The 17,285-nt window shown below is 32.8% G+C and overlaps 1 protein-coding gene across 3 annotated transcripts in view; it reads left to right on the top strand.

Moving 5' to 3' along the window:
* The window catches only part of Kifap3 (kinesin associated protein 3), a 134,748-nt gene that overhangs the window by 81,509 nt on the left and 35,954 nt on the right, over positions 1-17,285 (top strand). For all 3 annotated transcript variants that reach the window (XM_078022284.1, XM_078022285.1, XM_078022286.1), the window contains exons 16-17: positions 3,226-3,324; positions 8,813-8,898. In XM_078022284.1, coding sequence (XP_077878410.1) covers positions 3,226-3,324; positions 8,813-8,898 — 185 coding nt within the window. The remainder of the gene's footprint in view (positions 1-3,225; positions 3,325-8,812; positions 8,899-17,285) is intronic.

The raw sequence follows: 17,285 nt of genomic DNA, 5'->3' as shown, positions 1-17,285 counted from the left end.
GAAATATTGCTTTAATTCTTAAATTTATGTCCTTGGACCAAGTTGCAAAACCAACTTGAGTGGGCACAGCCCAAAGTCTAGCTGAAACAGAAAGTATCTTTGGAGAAGATACTTGACTTTGCTTTAATAAGAACAATGAAAATTTAAAATGCACTGGAATATTTTTACTTGGTTGACAAAATGCCTAGAGACTGATAACTCCCTGTTGGTGAAGTTGAGAAATAGGCCTTCTCAAACATTTTTCATTGATGTTCAAAAATAATGTGACATTATGGGGATTCACTTGGCAAAACCCATCACATTTATAAATGTATTTCTCTTTTATCCAGCATTTATACTTTTAGGAATTAACCCTGCAAATAAGTCTGCAAACATGTAAAATAATTTATAAAAATGATTTTTCATTATAGCATATTTGCAATGGTAACATTTTGGAAAAAAAATTATAGTGACTACCAGTTTTAAAACTCCTTAAATTATGGTTCATATACACAGCTAAATAAACATAGCTTTTAAAAGACTGAATTTAAAAGTTATATGTTTACCTATGTTCATATTATTGAAAATTATCCATATCATAGTGTTAGATTACACTAATGAAGCATAGGACATTGGATGATAAATTTTGTGATATAAATAAGGATCATAATAATATTTATTTTATAATCTGTCACTGGCCTAAATAAACACAAAACTCTAATAAAACTGGGTCTGTATAGAGGGGAGCAGATGAACTGGGACAGGGATGAAATTTTAAGTTATAAACTCTTATATAATGTTGATATTTTGAGTGATTAAAATGTTACTTAAAATTATTTATTCTAATTGGTTATACACAGAATGGCAGAATGCAATTCATTTCATATTGCATACATAGAGCACAATTTTTCAAGTCACTGATTATACAAAGTATTTTCACACCATTGGTGTCTTCATACATGTACTTAGGATAATGATGTCTAACTCATTCTACCATCATTCCTACCCCCTTGCATCCTCCCTGCCCCTCCCTCCCCTTTGCCCTATCTAAATTTCCTCCATTCCTTCCAGGCTCCCCCCACATCCCCATTATGAGTCAGCATCCTCTTCAAAGAAAACATTTCGGTCTTTGGTTTTGGGGGATTGGCTATCTTCGCTTAGCATCATATTCTCCAACTCCATCCATTTACCTGCAAATGCCATGAATTATTCTCTTTGGATGCTGAGTAATATTCCATTATGTATATATAGCAGTGTTTACCTCTGCATTCATCTACTGAAGGACATCTGGGTTGGTTCCACATTTTAGCTATTGTGAATTGTGCTGCTATAAACATTGATATGGCTGTGTCCCTATAATATGCTTTGTGATAGCTGGGTCAAATGATGGTTCCATTCCAAGTTTTCCAAGGAATCTCCATACTGCTTTTCAGATTAGCTGTACCAATTTGCAGTCCCACCAGCAATGCAGGCTTCAATGAATTTTCAAAGTGAGCATACCCAACATTGTTGCCTTACCCACATAGAGAAATAAAACATTACCAGAATCCTAGAAATACCTCTCTCCTTCTCCCAGTCATTACCATCTTCGTCAGAGTAGTTTCTATCTTTTTTATCACTGATAGGTTTTGCCTGAGTGTGAACTTTATATGGGGAATCTGGTTTATTTTGTCCCTTATTTTATTTGTGAGATTCCTTTATGTTTTATACAGAAGTTTGTTCATTTTTGTTGCTATAGATAATATAGTATTAGAAATAGTATAGTATTAGAAATAATTAAAGGAGAGACTAGGTAGTTGGGAGGCAAAAGTGAAAACAATATAGCTGATAAAAGGAGAATGAAGATTTTGTGGAGAGCTGTAGAAAGTTGAAGCAAAATGACCAGTGTCCTAGAATTGCTGGTCCCACAGTGATTTAATTGAGAGAGCTGAGGTATGTGAGAGTGAGCTAAACATTCATGCTTTGGTTTATCCACTGTGAGATTATCACAGGTAGGAGCTATATAATATTCTTTTTAAATAAATATATGGATTTTCCCAATTTAAAAAAACCTTTGGAGTTCAGTGAATGGATGTTGTAGATGAAGGGGAGTAATTAACAGTGAGAATTTCAGTTCATTTTGTTTTAGGAAGTTCATGATGGAGGTTCATTTTGTTTTAGGAAGTTCATGATGGAGGTCATTTGGGGCAGACTGGAATTTAAGGGGCCCACAGTTTACTCCACACAACTAATTAGATACTATGTTAACCAAGAAATCTCTTTCTAGCATATCATTGAACTATTGGCAAGGTTTATGGCAAACTACAGTATTAGTAAATCAAATTTAATAACTAGTAGTTAAAATTAGATTTTATTTTTAAACATCAATGAACATCAGCCATTCTGTCAAATTATTTTATGTAATATTAAACATTTATTAATTAGCTTTTATTGTTATATAACTTTTTATGATTATAATGAGATTGAAACTAAAGTACTCATTTCATGCCAATGTGTAAAGTTTAATTTTGTGAACATTATTCAACAAAAGAAGTATCTTTTTATAATAGTCCAGTTTCTACCCTGCCCAAAACTTAGAATTCAGAAGATGTAGGGGTTTTTTTAATGAATTGTTTTTCTCATGTGAAGTCAGTATTATAAAGGCAAAATGCAAATGGGCTTATTTCACAAATTAAATTGTTTGAAGAATTCTTGTGAAGAATAGTAAGAAACAAAGCAAGTGGTGGTAAGTGTTGCCATTTCACGTTAGGAGCACAGAAGTTAATTTAGACTGGTTTTTGTCATGTATATTGGCAAAATACAGTGAAGATGACAGGGAAGCACTGTTTCTATTCTTTTCCATCAGTCTTGTCCCTCAGTTCCTATTTAGTGCTACCTGATCTTTTCAGATGAACTATCTCCAGTAGTCTGATTAAACCTCCGAATTGATGTAACTTCTGTTTTTCAAAATCTTCATATTTTTCTTTGTATTTTAAAAATAATTAACCTACTTAATTTAATCATAACCAAATTTCTTAAAGCTACTATAAATATACTGTCATAAAATTTCTCCACTGATCATGGTATTTTAGAAGAAACACCAGAGACATAGATGATATGTGTCACCTATGTATTATAAGTATTTTAAACTGTTGTCCTTTACTTACATACTTGCCATAAACAGTGAGTTTATCTCTCTGTTATTCCCAGTAATTCTCAGTTTGGTATGTAAACATTATTTTTTTATGAAATTTTGTTTCCTTCTAGCTCAACAAGAAGATGATGAGTTTGTGTGTCAGATAATCTATGTCTTCTACCAGATGGTTTTCCACCAAGCCACAAGAGACGTCATAATCAAGGAGACACGTATCCTTTTAGTGTTAGAGGATGTATCTCACATCATCAAAAACATGCTTCTTTCTTGTTGTTCTTTATGTAAATATTAAAATGCTACAGAAAATACCACGCTTTACAATAAATTTAGAAGATACACTATTTTCCATGGTACTCTTCACCCTAAATCAATACAGGTTGAACATGACTAATCTGAAATAGAAATGCTCTAGAATCAGAAGCTTTCTGAATGCCAGCATGAACACCACAAGTGGAAATTTTCATGTCATGTAGCATTCTCATTCAAAGCACAAGTGTATTAAATATTGTATATATGTACTAAATAGCCTTCATGGTATGTACATAGGGTGTGTATGGCACATAAATGTGTTTCTTGTTCAGACTTATGTCCAATTCCCAGGATAACCTATTACATATAAGCAAATATTCTAAAATCTAAGTAAATTTAAATTTAAACACTCTAACCATTTCAGATGAAGAATTCTCTACCTCTATATTATATTCTATATAAATAGAATATAATGAGACCAATTTTATTTAACTTGTCAGGTTTTGATTACTAAGAAACTTGAACATGTCAGAATTTCCTTCTCTACTAATATCACTTAACTATCACAGGTTCAAAGGACCGTCCTTCCAGTAACTTTATTTTCTGTACACTGGAAAACATGTCTGTTGTCAGGACTTTAACTACCCAACTGTATGTTAAGTATTTAATATCTGCAAAACGTCTCGGGCCTCAGACATTTGTTGCTAACTGCTGTCTGGATGTCCTTACCTAAAAGGGCCTTGGCCTGGTGTATCCTAAGAGCATTGTGTGCCTATGTTTTCATTATGTTTCTGTGCTGGTGATCAGAGCCTTGCACATGTGAGGCCAGTGCTTTACCACTGAGCTGCATCCTCCACCCTCATGCAGTCCTAATTTTTAATAATCTTTTGCCATTTACTAAATGTGGGACCTAAAAAAGTTAGATGACTTCCTTAGCATACATTCTAACATCAAGAAAATGACTGTGGTAGTAAATAAAAAGACTTCCTACTTTGTGGGTTTGTTGTAACTATTAATGGATTTAAGGTGCCTATTATAGTTCCCAGTCCCAGAGGTACTCAGTAAATGGTAGTTAAACATTACTGCAGCCAAAGGGTACTCTATACAGTCACCATCCTTCTATGTGGAGCAAAAACAGTCCTGCCTTCTGTATTCATTGTGAATAATAACAGTGTCATCCACACAGCATGTCATGCTGGAAATGTTACTGTCTATTGTCTCTGTTACTATACATAATTAATCATATATTCTACATAAGCATTGACCATCAAACACATCCTGATTTATGAAATCAGTCCTGGTTGAAAAGATAAGTAAATATAAAACAATAATCCAGTATGTTCAGTGTCATAAAGACATGGGTATATGAGACACCTGAGTATATATAATTAAGTCTGAGATTTTCTTTCAGTACATCAAATTTCTGATCATCAGATATGACCTACCTTATAATTTACTGCTTTTTTGTATATTTGTCAACTTCAAATGCATTCTCTCCCTTTTTTTCACCCATGTCTCTTACCCATCAAAGTTTTATATACCATCTTCTTAGTTAATTAAGCCTTTCTAAATCCTATGCCTTTCGTATTCCCAGTAGTTCGTTCATTCGTTCATTCTTTCTTTCTTTCTTTCTTTCTTTCTTTCTTTCTTTCTTTCTTTACCTCTTTTTTTATTTTTTATTTTTTGGGGTTTTTTTCTCTTTTAGCAATTTCATGCTTTTATTAGTGCATTATAGTTAAACATCATAGTGGTGTCCATTTTGACATAATTGTACATGTGTAGAATGTAATTCACTCTACTTCAGTCCCCAGTACTTTTCCCTTCCTCCTCCCTCCCCCTGTTTCCTTTCCTTCACTAGTCTTATTGTTTTATAAAATTGGTGTTTTATACATATATGGGTGAAATTCACTATGGTATATTCATATTATGTACATAGCAAAAGATAAATTGTGGTATAAAGGTGTATTAAGAATTGTAAAGAAAAAAAGAAAAAAGAAAATTTTTTAACCGCTTAAAAGTACTTTCAATCATCTGTTTATATGCTTATCTCTCCCAAAAGTTTTGAGGTCCTCAAGCTCAAGTACTGTCTTTATCTTATCTTTATCTGTACGCAAAAGTTAACACAGTACTTGATATGTGGTAAAAACTTGTATGGTCAATGAATGCTGGTATCTAATTGGTTAATGTCCTTTAAAATAATACCTTAAGAGATTTTTTAGTTTTAAATGATGCTACCATTACTCAAAGCATTTTGAAACTCCTCTGTGCTACATTCAAATCTAATGATGTACACTTTAGATATCACCTTTAGAGGAAAATTACCTTGCTTTTGAGGGGAAAAATTAACTTTTGGAAGCATATAAAGGCTCCAGAAGTTCAGTCTGGGGAATAACAAGTCTAACTGAAGAAATCTTCATTTTTTTTCTTTCTTTTTTTTATTATTAGATGTTCAAAACATTACATAGCTCTTGACATATCATATTTCATACATTTGATTCAAGTGGGTTATGAACTCCCATTTTTAACCTGTATACAGATTGCAGAATCACATGGGTTATACATCCACGTTTTTACATACTGCCATACTAGTGTCTGTTGTATTCTGCTGCCTTTCCTATCCTCTGCTATCCCCCCTCCCCTCCCCTCCCCTCTTCTCTTCTCTCTCTACCCCATCTACTGTAATTCATTTCTCTCCCTTGTTTTTTTTTCCTTTCCCTTCACTTCCTCTTATATGTAATTTTGTATAATGATGAGGGTCTCCTTCCAAGAAATCTTCATTTTGATGAGGGCTATCTAAAAACAAATACTGGTTTGCCTTAAAAGCCACATTAGAAGGCTGGGGCTGGGGCTCGGGCTCAGCGTTAGAGTGCTTGCCTAGTATGCATGAGGCACTGGGTTTGATTCTCAGCACTGCAAATAAATAAATAAAATAAAGATCCATTGACAACTAAAAAAATACACTTTTTGAATAAAATTAAAATCATTGAAAGTAATAAACTTTTCCCTAGCTGTATTCCGTGAAACATTCCTTAAGTATTAACAGTTGTTTAATGAAAAATAGGGTTTTGAATAGGCTTGCAAAATAGAGTTTAACAGACTTTCTTGCAATAGGGTCTTTTCAGAACCTGTATGTATGTGCTCCTTCTAGAGGATTAGAGCCTCTAGAAGGCTATTTTATGTATAGAGGGTATTTAAAACATGTAACTACAGAAGGCACTACAGAAAACAGTCAAATGAAAGCATAGCTTTCCTAGGTGACTTCTTTGAAAGACAGTTCTGTTTGCACTTCATTTCATAGGATTTTTAAAGAATGAAGTATTTAAGATACCTACCAAGTGCCTCATATATACAGCAAGTGTTTCAGCCTTTGCTACCTACTCAGAACCTTAGTAGCCAAACTCACAGTATTAAGAGAGCTTCTGTTTGACTGTTCTTCATTCTAACTTCAATTTTTATTTAATACCAATATATTTGGGGTCTGTACTTTTAAAATAGTTATCCCAAAGAATACAAAATGTTGAAAACAGTGTAAATTGGCAATTAAAGACTGGCAGAATTAAATTTTTACAAAAGCCTCAAGGAATACTACTTCAATCTGATGCTTTCATCCATGTTTTAAGATTAAATAAGTATTGCTGAAGTGCTTCCATCAAAATAATGAACTCAGAAATGTTTTGGTGTTCAGAAACCAAGTTTTTTATTGATGTCAGTGACAAGTATATCTTGTTGCAACTTGTCACATACTAAATATTATGAAAATATTTAATTTCACCATTAAACAAAATATTTATTTGAATTTGTTTATCATGCTTTTTATTGTGATTTCCCCAGTGGGTCCAATATATTTAAACATTTTGAAGAAAGAATGTGTTAAAAAGAATTCATTCCAGACTGGGATTGTGGCTCAGCGGTAGAGCGCTCCCCTCAGCACGGGCGAGATCCGGGTTCAATTCTCAGCACCACATAAAAATAAAGGCATTGTGTTGTGTCCATCTACAAAAAAGATCCTCCCTCCCTCCCTCCCTCTCTCTCGCTTGCTCTCTCTCCTTAAAAAAAAAAATTTTTTTTAAATAATTCATTCCTTTTAAATGAAGAATTTTTATGGTGAATGTTACCTATGAATAATAAAATCTAACTATATAAGATAACTAATTTGTCCTCTTAAATAATAATGTAGCAGAATATGGAACTCTAGGTTGACAGTCATTTCCCTCACAACTTAAAGGCATAACTTAAAGGACTTTCCCACCTGTCTACTGGCCTACATTGCTACCAAGGAGAAGTCTAATCAGTCTAATTATAATTATCTACCCTAAAGTCTTCTGGTAATTTAATTTCCTTTCCCTTTAGAAATAACTTGTTTCTTTTTTTTTTTTCTAAGAAGACCAGAAGAATGTTTATTTTCTTTAACATCAAGGTCTTTTTGTTGTTTTTTGTTTTTGTTTTTACTAAATTTGAATTTGTTTATCATCCTTGATTGATTTTTCTGAGTGTACAAATGTACTTTTCCTGTTTGTAGTTTTAAGGTTTTTTTTCAGAAAATTTTTCTTTTTTTTTTAATAAGTATTTTTTTAGTTGTAGTTGACACAATACTTTTATTTATTCATTTTAATGTGGTGCTGAGGATCGAACCCAGGGCCTAGGCAAGTGCTAGGCAAGTGCTCTACCACTGAGCCACAACCCCAGCCCCTCATAAAATTTTTCTTGAATGGTAATTTTTAGTTACTGGTTTCGTGCCGTTGCCTTGGTTTTCTTGAGATTTCTATTATATTGACTCTTCATGGCCTATCTTTAAAATCTGTGATTTTCCAATCTTTTTTTTTCTTTATTTATGTTTTGATTTTATAAATTTACTTCCTTTTTACCTCATTTCTTTTAGGATTTTATCTGTTGTATCTTGTGTTATTTAAATTTAGTTATTATACCTATAATAATTTTTACTTTTATTTTTGTTTCTTTCCTAGTTTTTTCTCTGGGTTTTGTAGTTCTGATTTATGTTGTTTGTTCATATATATTTTAATATTTTCTTAAATTCTTATCTCTTTCAAAATGACAGGTTCTGTCTTTCTCTTACATGAAAATGCCTTACCATGTTTTCTCTTTCTTTTCCCCTTCTTATAACAACCATAGACGGGATTTGACTATAATTATTTTCTGTTGTTCATTTTTTTTTTTTTTAGCAATACCGTAATATACACTGGTTTTTTTTTTTTTTTTGGAATGATTTTGGCTCTCGTTCATTTTTGTGTGAAATCACTCAGATCAAGAAAGCATTTATAGCTACACAACTCTAGTGCTTAACAAATGAAATATTAAAGTGAACTAATGATTTTAAAATTTGAAGTTAAATTTCAATTAAGCATTTAAACTTAGAAGAAATGGGGGATTTCTAATATTACTAAAGAGTCATGATCTCAAATGCAGTTTATATCTTTAACCATTTTTATTCAGAGGCTCCAGCATATCTCATAGACCTGATGCATGATAAAAATAATGAAATCCGAAAGGTCTGTGATAATACTCTAGACATTATAGCGGTAAGTAATTATTCTCTACTCGTGTACATTTGTCTTCATTTTAGGCAGGAAAAGACATTATACACCTAATTTGAACTATGCATTCAATGTTAACACAATTTTGTATTTTGGTAAGGTTCAGAAAATTCTGATACTAAATTTTCTTTTAAAACATTAAGCCTGTTGGCTTCAACTTCTAATTATAGTCTTCTTACTTAACGAGGCTTTATACAAGTTCAGAGTTTAAGCCTAATCTACATGTCATCTTGGAATCACTTGAGTTTTGAGGGTTTTTTGTTTTTGTTTTTTTGAGAAATTATTCTTTAAGATCAGGAAATTTAATAACTTCTGTTAAAACTAATAATTTTTATAGCTTGCCATTAAATCTCTTAAATAAATCAAATTTTGTGTTAACTATTTTTTTCAGTTTGAAAAAAATTTAAGTTTAACTTAAGGTTTTTAAACAGTTCAGACTAACTTTTTTTAAAAATAAGCTAATTTTTGTTATATGCATACACTTGCTTTGTAAGTTGCAATTGCTTTGAAATGATGGGAAATATAAAAAATCTTCATGTTATTCATGACTTTGGATTTTTCTTTTTCTTTTTTTTTTTTTTTTTTTTTTACTTTTGGTTCCAGGGATTGAACCCAGGGGCACTCAACCACTGAGCCACATCCCCAGCCCTTACCTAGGGCCTCACTGAGTTTCTGAGGCTGGCTTTGAATTTGCAATCCTCTGCCTCAGCCTCCCGAGTTTCTGGGATTGAAGGAGTGCCCCTATCACACCCAGCAATTTGGGAGATTTTTAAAGTATACATGACTAGATAGATATGAACAGAGGATAATCTAAGTCTTGGGGTAGAAACATGCTGACCCTACAGCCTCTTATTGAGAAATTATGCTGCTCCAACAGTCCTCTGCTGGTCTTGGGCCTTATACCAGGGATGTGCCAGATTCTATGTATTTTTTAAAAGATTTTTTTTAATCTGTAGTGTATATTGCTGCACACAACCTGCCTGCTTTCTTCTGTCTCCTCTGCTGTATGAAAATGGTACTCAACAAAGTAACCCTGACCTTCATTTTTCTAAATCCAATGAGCATTTTTAGTCTTCATTTTACTTTGCTGACCCTACCCTCCTCGAAGGAACTTGTAGATCTTAGCATTAAAATCTAAAGTTACAAAGAAAATTTTGTTTATGTTTTATTATTTTCATGATATAACCACAAGCTATGTGCATTATGGCTCTCTGCTGTTTTATCACTTTTGAGTGAGTACAAAAAAAATTGGAACAAGTAAATTGGACGATTTAGTTCACTTAATCTATGAATCTCTAAACTGGATTTACAAAGTAACTATTTGATGTCTTGCCACATAATCACAGATCATTTCACACTGAGGAAAACCTTAGTCTGAAACATTTACATAGAAAAACCAGACTTATTAAACTGGGAGTGTTTAAAGATATCACACGTGGATGATTCATGTAATGTGGCACGCCTGCTGTGCTGCTGCACTAAATCATACTCATGGTTCATTTTCTCAGAAGTGAAGTCCAGTAGAGCTAATAGAAGGGCACCAGGCCATGGAAATATCCCACATTCTTCCAGAAAAACCAGCAAAAATAACATTGCTGGGCTGGGGCAGTAACTCAGTGGCAGAGAACTTGCATGAGTGAGGCACTGGGTTCGACCCTTTGCACCACATAAAAATAAACAAATAAAATAAAGGAATTCTGTCCAGTTATAACTATAAGAAACAGTTATAGATGGGCAATATGTAGTTATAGAAAAATAGTTAGAGATGGACAAAATAATGACATGGCTTTGCCTTTCTGCTGGTATGCTCCTATAAGGTTCAAGACCCTGGTTCACCTGGTTCACTTCTTGCTTATTTTTCAGGCTTAGTAAATTTTAATTTTTCAATGTGAGTTTGATGTTTTTATTTTTTTAATTTCATACAAATTGGATTTAATAAGTTTTGTTAGCCCTGTTTTATAGTTTATTTTATATTGCATAAACAAAAAGACAGAAATTCAGGATATTTTTCCAGCTTGTTGGAATTTAAATACACAAAAATTTTTATTTACACGAATGTGTGTGTGTATTCCTTGCCTGTTTCTTATGCATATTGCTTTATTTTTTTTCTTTAATTGGCAACAGTTGGACTTAAAAGAACCCAAGCATAGTATGAAAGAGAAAAATCATCATTTCTTAAATAAATTTCATTTAGTTCTGCCTTTTACTTTTAGGCCTGACTTGGCATATTTAAAAAGATATTGTACAGGTTAGCCTCCTCAGTATTTTAAGTAGAGATTGTTTTAGGATATAATTGTACTTAGAGATCTGATTAGAAAATGCCATGGCCAAGTCTAGAGGTGACACTTGGGACAGTTCAGAGAGTATGTGCATAAAAGTCAGTAACTTTATTATGTGTGTGTTTAATTTGTGTATATGTGTATCATTCAGAGAAATGTTTTTCTAAGACATAAAAGCATCTTTTTAATAGCTGCTGCCTTAATTATAATGAATAGCTAAATTACTCTAGACCTGCTTTAATTTAGTATGAAAAATTGTATTAAATAAACCATATTACAGTCTCAATTAAGGGGCTGCCACATTAAAGGAGAAAGGAAAATCTGTTTTCCATCAGTTATGTTAGAACACAAAGCAGATCTATGTGGCCCTATGTTATCCTATAGTGTGTTAATCAGATACAAGGTGTGACGGAAGCCAGTGACAAAAGAGTTTTCCTGATAGTGAACAGACTCTGATAATAGGCTGGTTAAGGTTTCATAATGTTTTACTGGTTAAGTAGTAAACAAAATGATGTAGGACTTCAAAAAGGATGGCACATTCCATGTAAAATCAAACCATAAGTCTTTTGTGACACTTTAGAATTTCTGGAAACCGAGTGCTTAAGATCATACTGTCAGAAGCTGAGAAGAGAATACAAGACATTTTGTCTTCTAAATACAGGATAAAGTCAAGGCTCAAAGCCAGGACACAAAGTATAATCCTCATAAAAAGAAGTGAACCAACTATATCCCTAGAATATTGCCACAAAAGCTTGTTAGATCTAAGATGGTGGCATCTTAGAGGTGACTGAAATGCTTTCTCTGAGTTCTCATAGTCACTGCCTGATAAAGAGGGTGGGTAGTGGGCATTACCAGGGGAGTAGAGATTGGGAGAAAGTGTTACAATTGATTTTTTTAAATCTTTTTTTATTTATTCTTTTTTGATGTACATGATAATAGAGTGTATTTTGACATATTATATATACATGAAGTATAACATTCTAATTAGTATCCCATTTTTGTGATTGTATATGATGTGGAATTTCACTGGTGGTACATTCATGTATGAAAATAGGAAAGTTTTGTCCGATTCATTCTACTGTCTTTCCTGTTCCCTCCCCTCTCCCTTCCCTTCATTCCCCTTTGTCTAATCCACTAAAATTTTCTATATGCCCCCTCCACCATCATTGTGTGTTAGCATTTGTGTAACAGAGAAAACATTTGGCCTTTGGTTTTGGGGGATTGGATTATTTCACTTAGCATGATAGTCTCCATATACCAGCAGAAGTTATAGTCATTCTTTTTTATGGCTGAGTAATATTCCATTGTGTATATATATCATGTTTCTTTACCTGTTCATGGCTGGAGGGCTAGAATTGACTTTATTTAATTATGTTTACTTCAGTGAACATTTTAACCCTGGATATTCATTTTTGAGTAGCTGTTTAACTTTTAAAAAGAAACTCCTATACTATACCAGTATTTTTCAATTATTTGAGATAATAATTTCAGTGACTTTATGAAGTCATAACATTAAGTATAGGCTTTTAGTCTTAAAATGTTAGAGCTTAAGTCCTAGATTTGTTTCATTGTGCAAATGAAGAATCAGGCCAATAGAGATTAAGATACCTTGAGAAATGTGCATACTCCAGTGGGTATCAGAGCCAGTACTGGAAACCAGATCTCCTGATTCCTAATTTAGTGCACTTTATATTATGCCCTGCCATATTATTAATACTTGTAAGTCCAGACTCTGAAATACAAAGAAACAGATTTTTCCAGGGCTACCAAACTGTGTTGTTGGGAATTCCAGAGTGCTGTGGAAGATAGGATAAGGGCATTGGAATATGGTCCTTTGGAGTATGACTAAGCTTTTACTTGGTTTTCACTGAAATGGAAGAGGAAAGAAATAAAAAGGAAAAAAGTTGTTTGAGGGGTGGGGGAGGTGGAATTGTTGACACATTTTATCTTGGGAAATATATTTTAAGATTCTCTTTTTCACATTTTTAGCCTTAAAATTATCTTTTTAAAAAATAGAACAATAATAGTAGGTGGTAGTTGACTTAATATCAGTGCCTAAAATGTGCTTTTGAACTTTTCCTAAAATTTAAACTATCAAGACCACTGTCTTAGCCTATTAATTTACTGCAATTGCTAAATAGGATCTCAGTAGTCATAAGCTAAAGTTTCGATTTTCAAAAAATCTGATAAACCTTTTCAGAAACATATAGATGAGTGATCACCTTCATATAGCAAAATCCTGCTGTCTCATTTGATTCTAATACTTACCTCCAAGGAATAAAGTGTAACTACTTAAATGAATACTTGTTAACTAAATGCCTATATTTTATTCCAAGATGCTCTGTTTGGTAAACGTTTGAAACCTGAGGCTATATTATCACAAACTAATGGCCAAAGTACAATATCTTACAAGTGTTTCATTTTTAGCCTCTAAATTTTTTTTTAAAGAGAGAGTGAGAGAGAATTTTTTAATATTTATTTTTTAGTTTTCGGCAGACACAACATCTTTGTTTGTATGTGGTGCTGAGGATCGAACCCAGGCCGCACGCATCCCAGGCGAGCGCGCTACCACTTGAGCCACATCCCCAGCCCCAAGCCTCTAAATTTTAAAGTCTGTACATTTTAAAATATTTTTCAAAAGTAGCCATTAATATTGGAATTTAAAATGCCATTAAAACTGGTGGGATGGAGGGGGTGTGAGGGTAGGAATGACTGTAGAATGAACTGGACATTATTAACCTATGTGCACATACGATTACATGACCTGTGTAGCTCTACATCATGTACAACCAGACAAATGAGAAGTTAAGCTCCATTTATGTATAATGTGTCAAAATGCATTCTACTGTCATGTGGAACTAATTAGAACAAATGAAAATAAAACTGGTGGGAAGCCAAGTGTGATGGCACTCACCTGTAATCCTGGCAATTTAGGAGAAATAAACAAGAGGATCTCAAGTTCAAGGCCTGTCTCAGAGACTTGTGAGGCCCTAAACTTAGTGAGACTCTAACTCAAAAAAAAAAAATAGTGTTGGGACTGTACCACATTCATAAAGCCCCTGGGCTCAATCCCTAGTGCCAGCCCCCGAGTCCCTCCGCAAAAATAAATAAACTGGTAGGATATATAGCATTATTTATGGTGATGAGTCTCTATTTTTTGTAATTTTTGAATTTCAGTGATGAAAATATTCCCTTTGAAATTATGAAAATCCAAATATTATTTTCAAAAAATCATGTTTTAATTCTTTAAGACTTTAAAAATAGGGGAACTTTTAAGGCCTTGACACTACCTGCTCAAGGTTTTTTGTTTTTTTGGTTTTTTTTGGTCAATTTTCAACCTATGATCTATAACAAAAAAAAGTACATACATACAAAATCTCAAGGCCACCTCTTATGAAAACACTGCTTGTCATTGTAGTAGATTCCATAAATATTGTTGGGTCTTTTTGTAAGATGTAATTTTCAATATTCTGGATAATGACGGTTTGGTATATAATAACATTCTATCTCATATTTCCTAAGGAAAAACTTTGTTTTGCTCTTTTTTTTTAAAGAATCGAGAAAACCATAGTGTTTTCATTGTGAGACTATAAGTAGTAATGCATAAGTTAATCATTATGTTAGTCATAGATATTAAACCTATTGTTTTATAGTAAAAAATACTTAAAATCAGAATAAATTATTTTAAAGAAGAAAATAACAGTACAATCTTCATCATTACTACTATGCTTTTTGAGCCTTATAATGCTAAGAGAGGTACTGGTTCTGTAGGCTAATTCTATCACAGACTGATGTAGAGAGAGATGAAGACTTCAGAAGAGTGCTAAGGGTAGTCTCGTTACCTGTGATGCTAGGTTCTGTGCGAACCTTACTGCCTTAAAAAAAATCAGCTTTACCAAGAGAGTGTCAAAAGTTAGCCAGGAATGCTCATGAATGTTTTTGGTTTGTGCATTTGGATTTTTGTCAAATAGTCTCTTTAAAGAAAAAAACAAACAAAAAAATACACACACACACACACCTACACACATACATACATACACACATTGTAACCAGACATAACCCTCTATGTTCATATATGAATATACAACCAGTGTAATTCTACATCATGTACACCACAAGAATGGGAAGTTATTTTCCATGTCTGTATAATATGTCAAAATACATTCTACTGTCATGTATAACTAAAAAGAACAAATAAAAATTTAAGTATATAATATAAAAAAAGAAAAGAAAAAACAAAACTTGAGCTTGTGCGTGGAAGTTCGCGAATAAAAGTATTGCTCTGAGCTCATGGGATGATAAGGCTGAAGGAATCGTGTGTGAAGAGACATCTTTGTTATTTATTTCTACATTTATATTTGTTATATTTTTTGTTATCATTAAGTAGGTTACTAAAATCTCATAAGAGGGCATAAGATGACAACTCAGCAATTTTTTTTCTTCATAGAGAACATTACTTACTTACAAGGCTAACTACAGTTTGTGAATATGTCATTTAAGGATTATTTCACAGGTATTCTTAGGAAGCAAGCTTTACTCTCACTGAAATAGCAAGTTCCACATTTTATATGCTTTGGGCACTTGACTGAATTTTAACTCCTAATGTTGTTTCATTAACTTACATTATAATTATACATAATAGTGGGATTAATTATGCATATTCATGCATGTACATAATTTGGTCATTCCCCATACCTTCCCTTTCCCTCCCTTCCTGCCTCCCCATGATCCACCCCTCTCTCTTCTAGCATTATTTTTTAAATATTTTTTTAGTTGTATTTGGAAAACAATATCTTTATTTTATTTATTTATTTTTATGTGGTGCTGAGGATTGAACCCAGTGCCTTGCACGGGCTAGGCAATCGCTCTACTGCTGAGCCCCATCCCCAGCCCCCTATCATTATTTTAATTAGTACATTGTAATTATATGTGTGTGGAATTCATTGTGGTATATTCCTTCTTGGACAGCATAGTTTGAAACATTTCATTGAACTCCCCCTTTTTCACTAGGAATTCATATGCTTGAAACTATTATAATTAAACAATCAGATCCTATGTTTTTCTGTTATCCTTGAATACCTCTTTATTCAGATAATTTAGTCAGATTTTAAATATTTTTTACCAGGGTGAAAAATTAGCTTTTTACCTCTTACCAAATGAAACAAGCTCAAATTAGTTCCAATGTTTAATATGGATCTAATAGGACTTATTATAAGGCATATTCTTGGAGTTTGGGTGACCTATAACTTACTTGTCTTTTAGGAAAAAAACCCACTAACATGGGCAGTTTCTTTCCCAAACACCATTTTGCCCTCTGTTTATGAGCTAAGTGTTTTACCTCACTGGGTATAATTCATAAGTTGATCCTTTGCTTTAACTGTAAGTATGTACGATCATACCCTTGTAAATTATCTTGCTATTTCTAATATTACAGTGTCCTTTTTTTTTTTTTTTTTTTTGCTAACTTTACTTGACCACATACACAGAGTCAAATATGAAACCAAAAAGTATACTGTTGGGGTCATATAAATTTTAAAGAGGCTCAGAGCTATAGTCTGCATTTAGGCTAAATTACTTAGAAGCAGCCATAATAACTGTTTTCTGTAATTAGGCATCACTTAATATTAAATTTTGAAAAAACAAGGTGAACTACCAAAACTATAGCCAGTGAAACTGCTTGTAACAACATCTCTGTGCATGTTATTTTTCAACTTTGTTCTTTCCCTAACACACTTCAATTATGGCCAAGTCAGAGAAAACATGACTGAGAACATACTTGGTTATTTAACGTAATATCCATTTATTATACCCTTTCTACCATTATTTACTCAACAATTTAACCCATTCACAGAATATTAGAGCTGAAAGTTGACATTGGAGGCCATTTATTACCTTCTATCCAGTGTAAAATTCTTTCTACAGTGACCCTGACAAATAATTTTAAGTAAAACAACATTATTTTGTGGTTGAGCAAAATTAAATTCAGCAATGCTATTTATTTTCTGTAGTAATTATTTTCAGCAGTATTTATTTTCAGTAGTTAGAAGCAGTGCTTTAATAGTGCTTTCTTCCTATAGTATTATCTAGACTAAA

This window comes from Ictidomys tridecemlineatus, chromosome 10, assembly GCF_052094955.1.
Source record: "Ictidomys tridecemlineatus isolate mIctTri1 chromosome 10, mIctTri1.hap1, whole genome shotgun sequence".
Taxonomy (NCBI): Eukaryota; Metazoa; Chordata; class Mammalia; order Rodentia; family Sciuridae; genus Ictidomys; species Ictidomys tridecemlineatus.
Note: the sequence above shows the minus strand (reverse complement) of the source record. Positions and strands in the feature narration are given on the sequence as shown.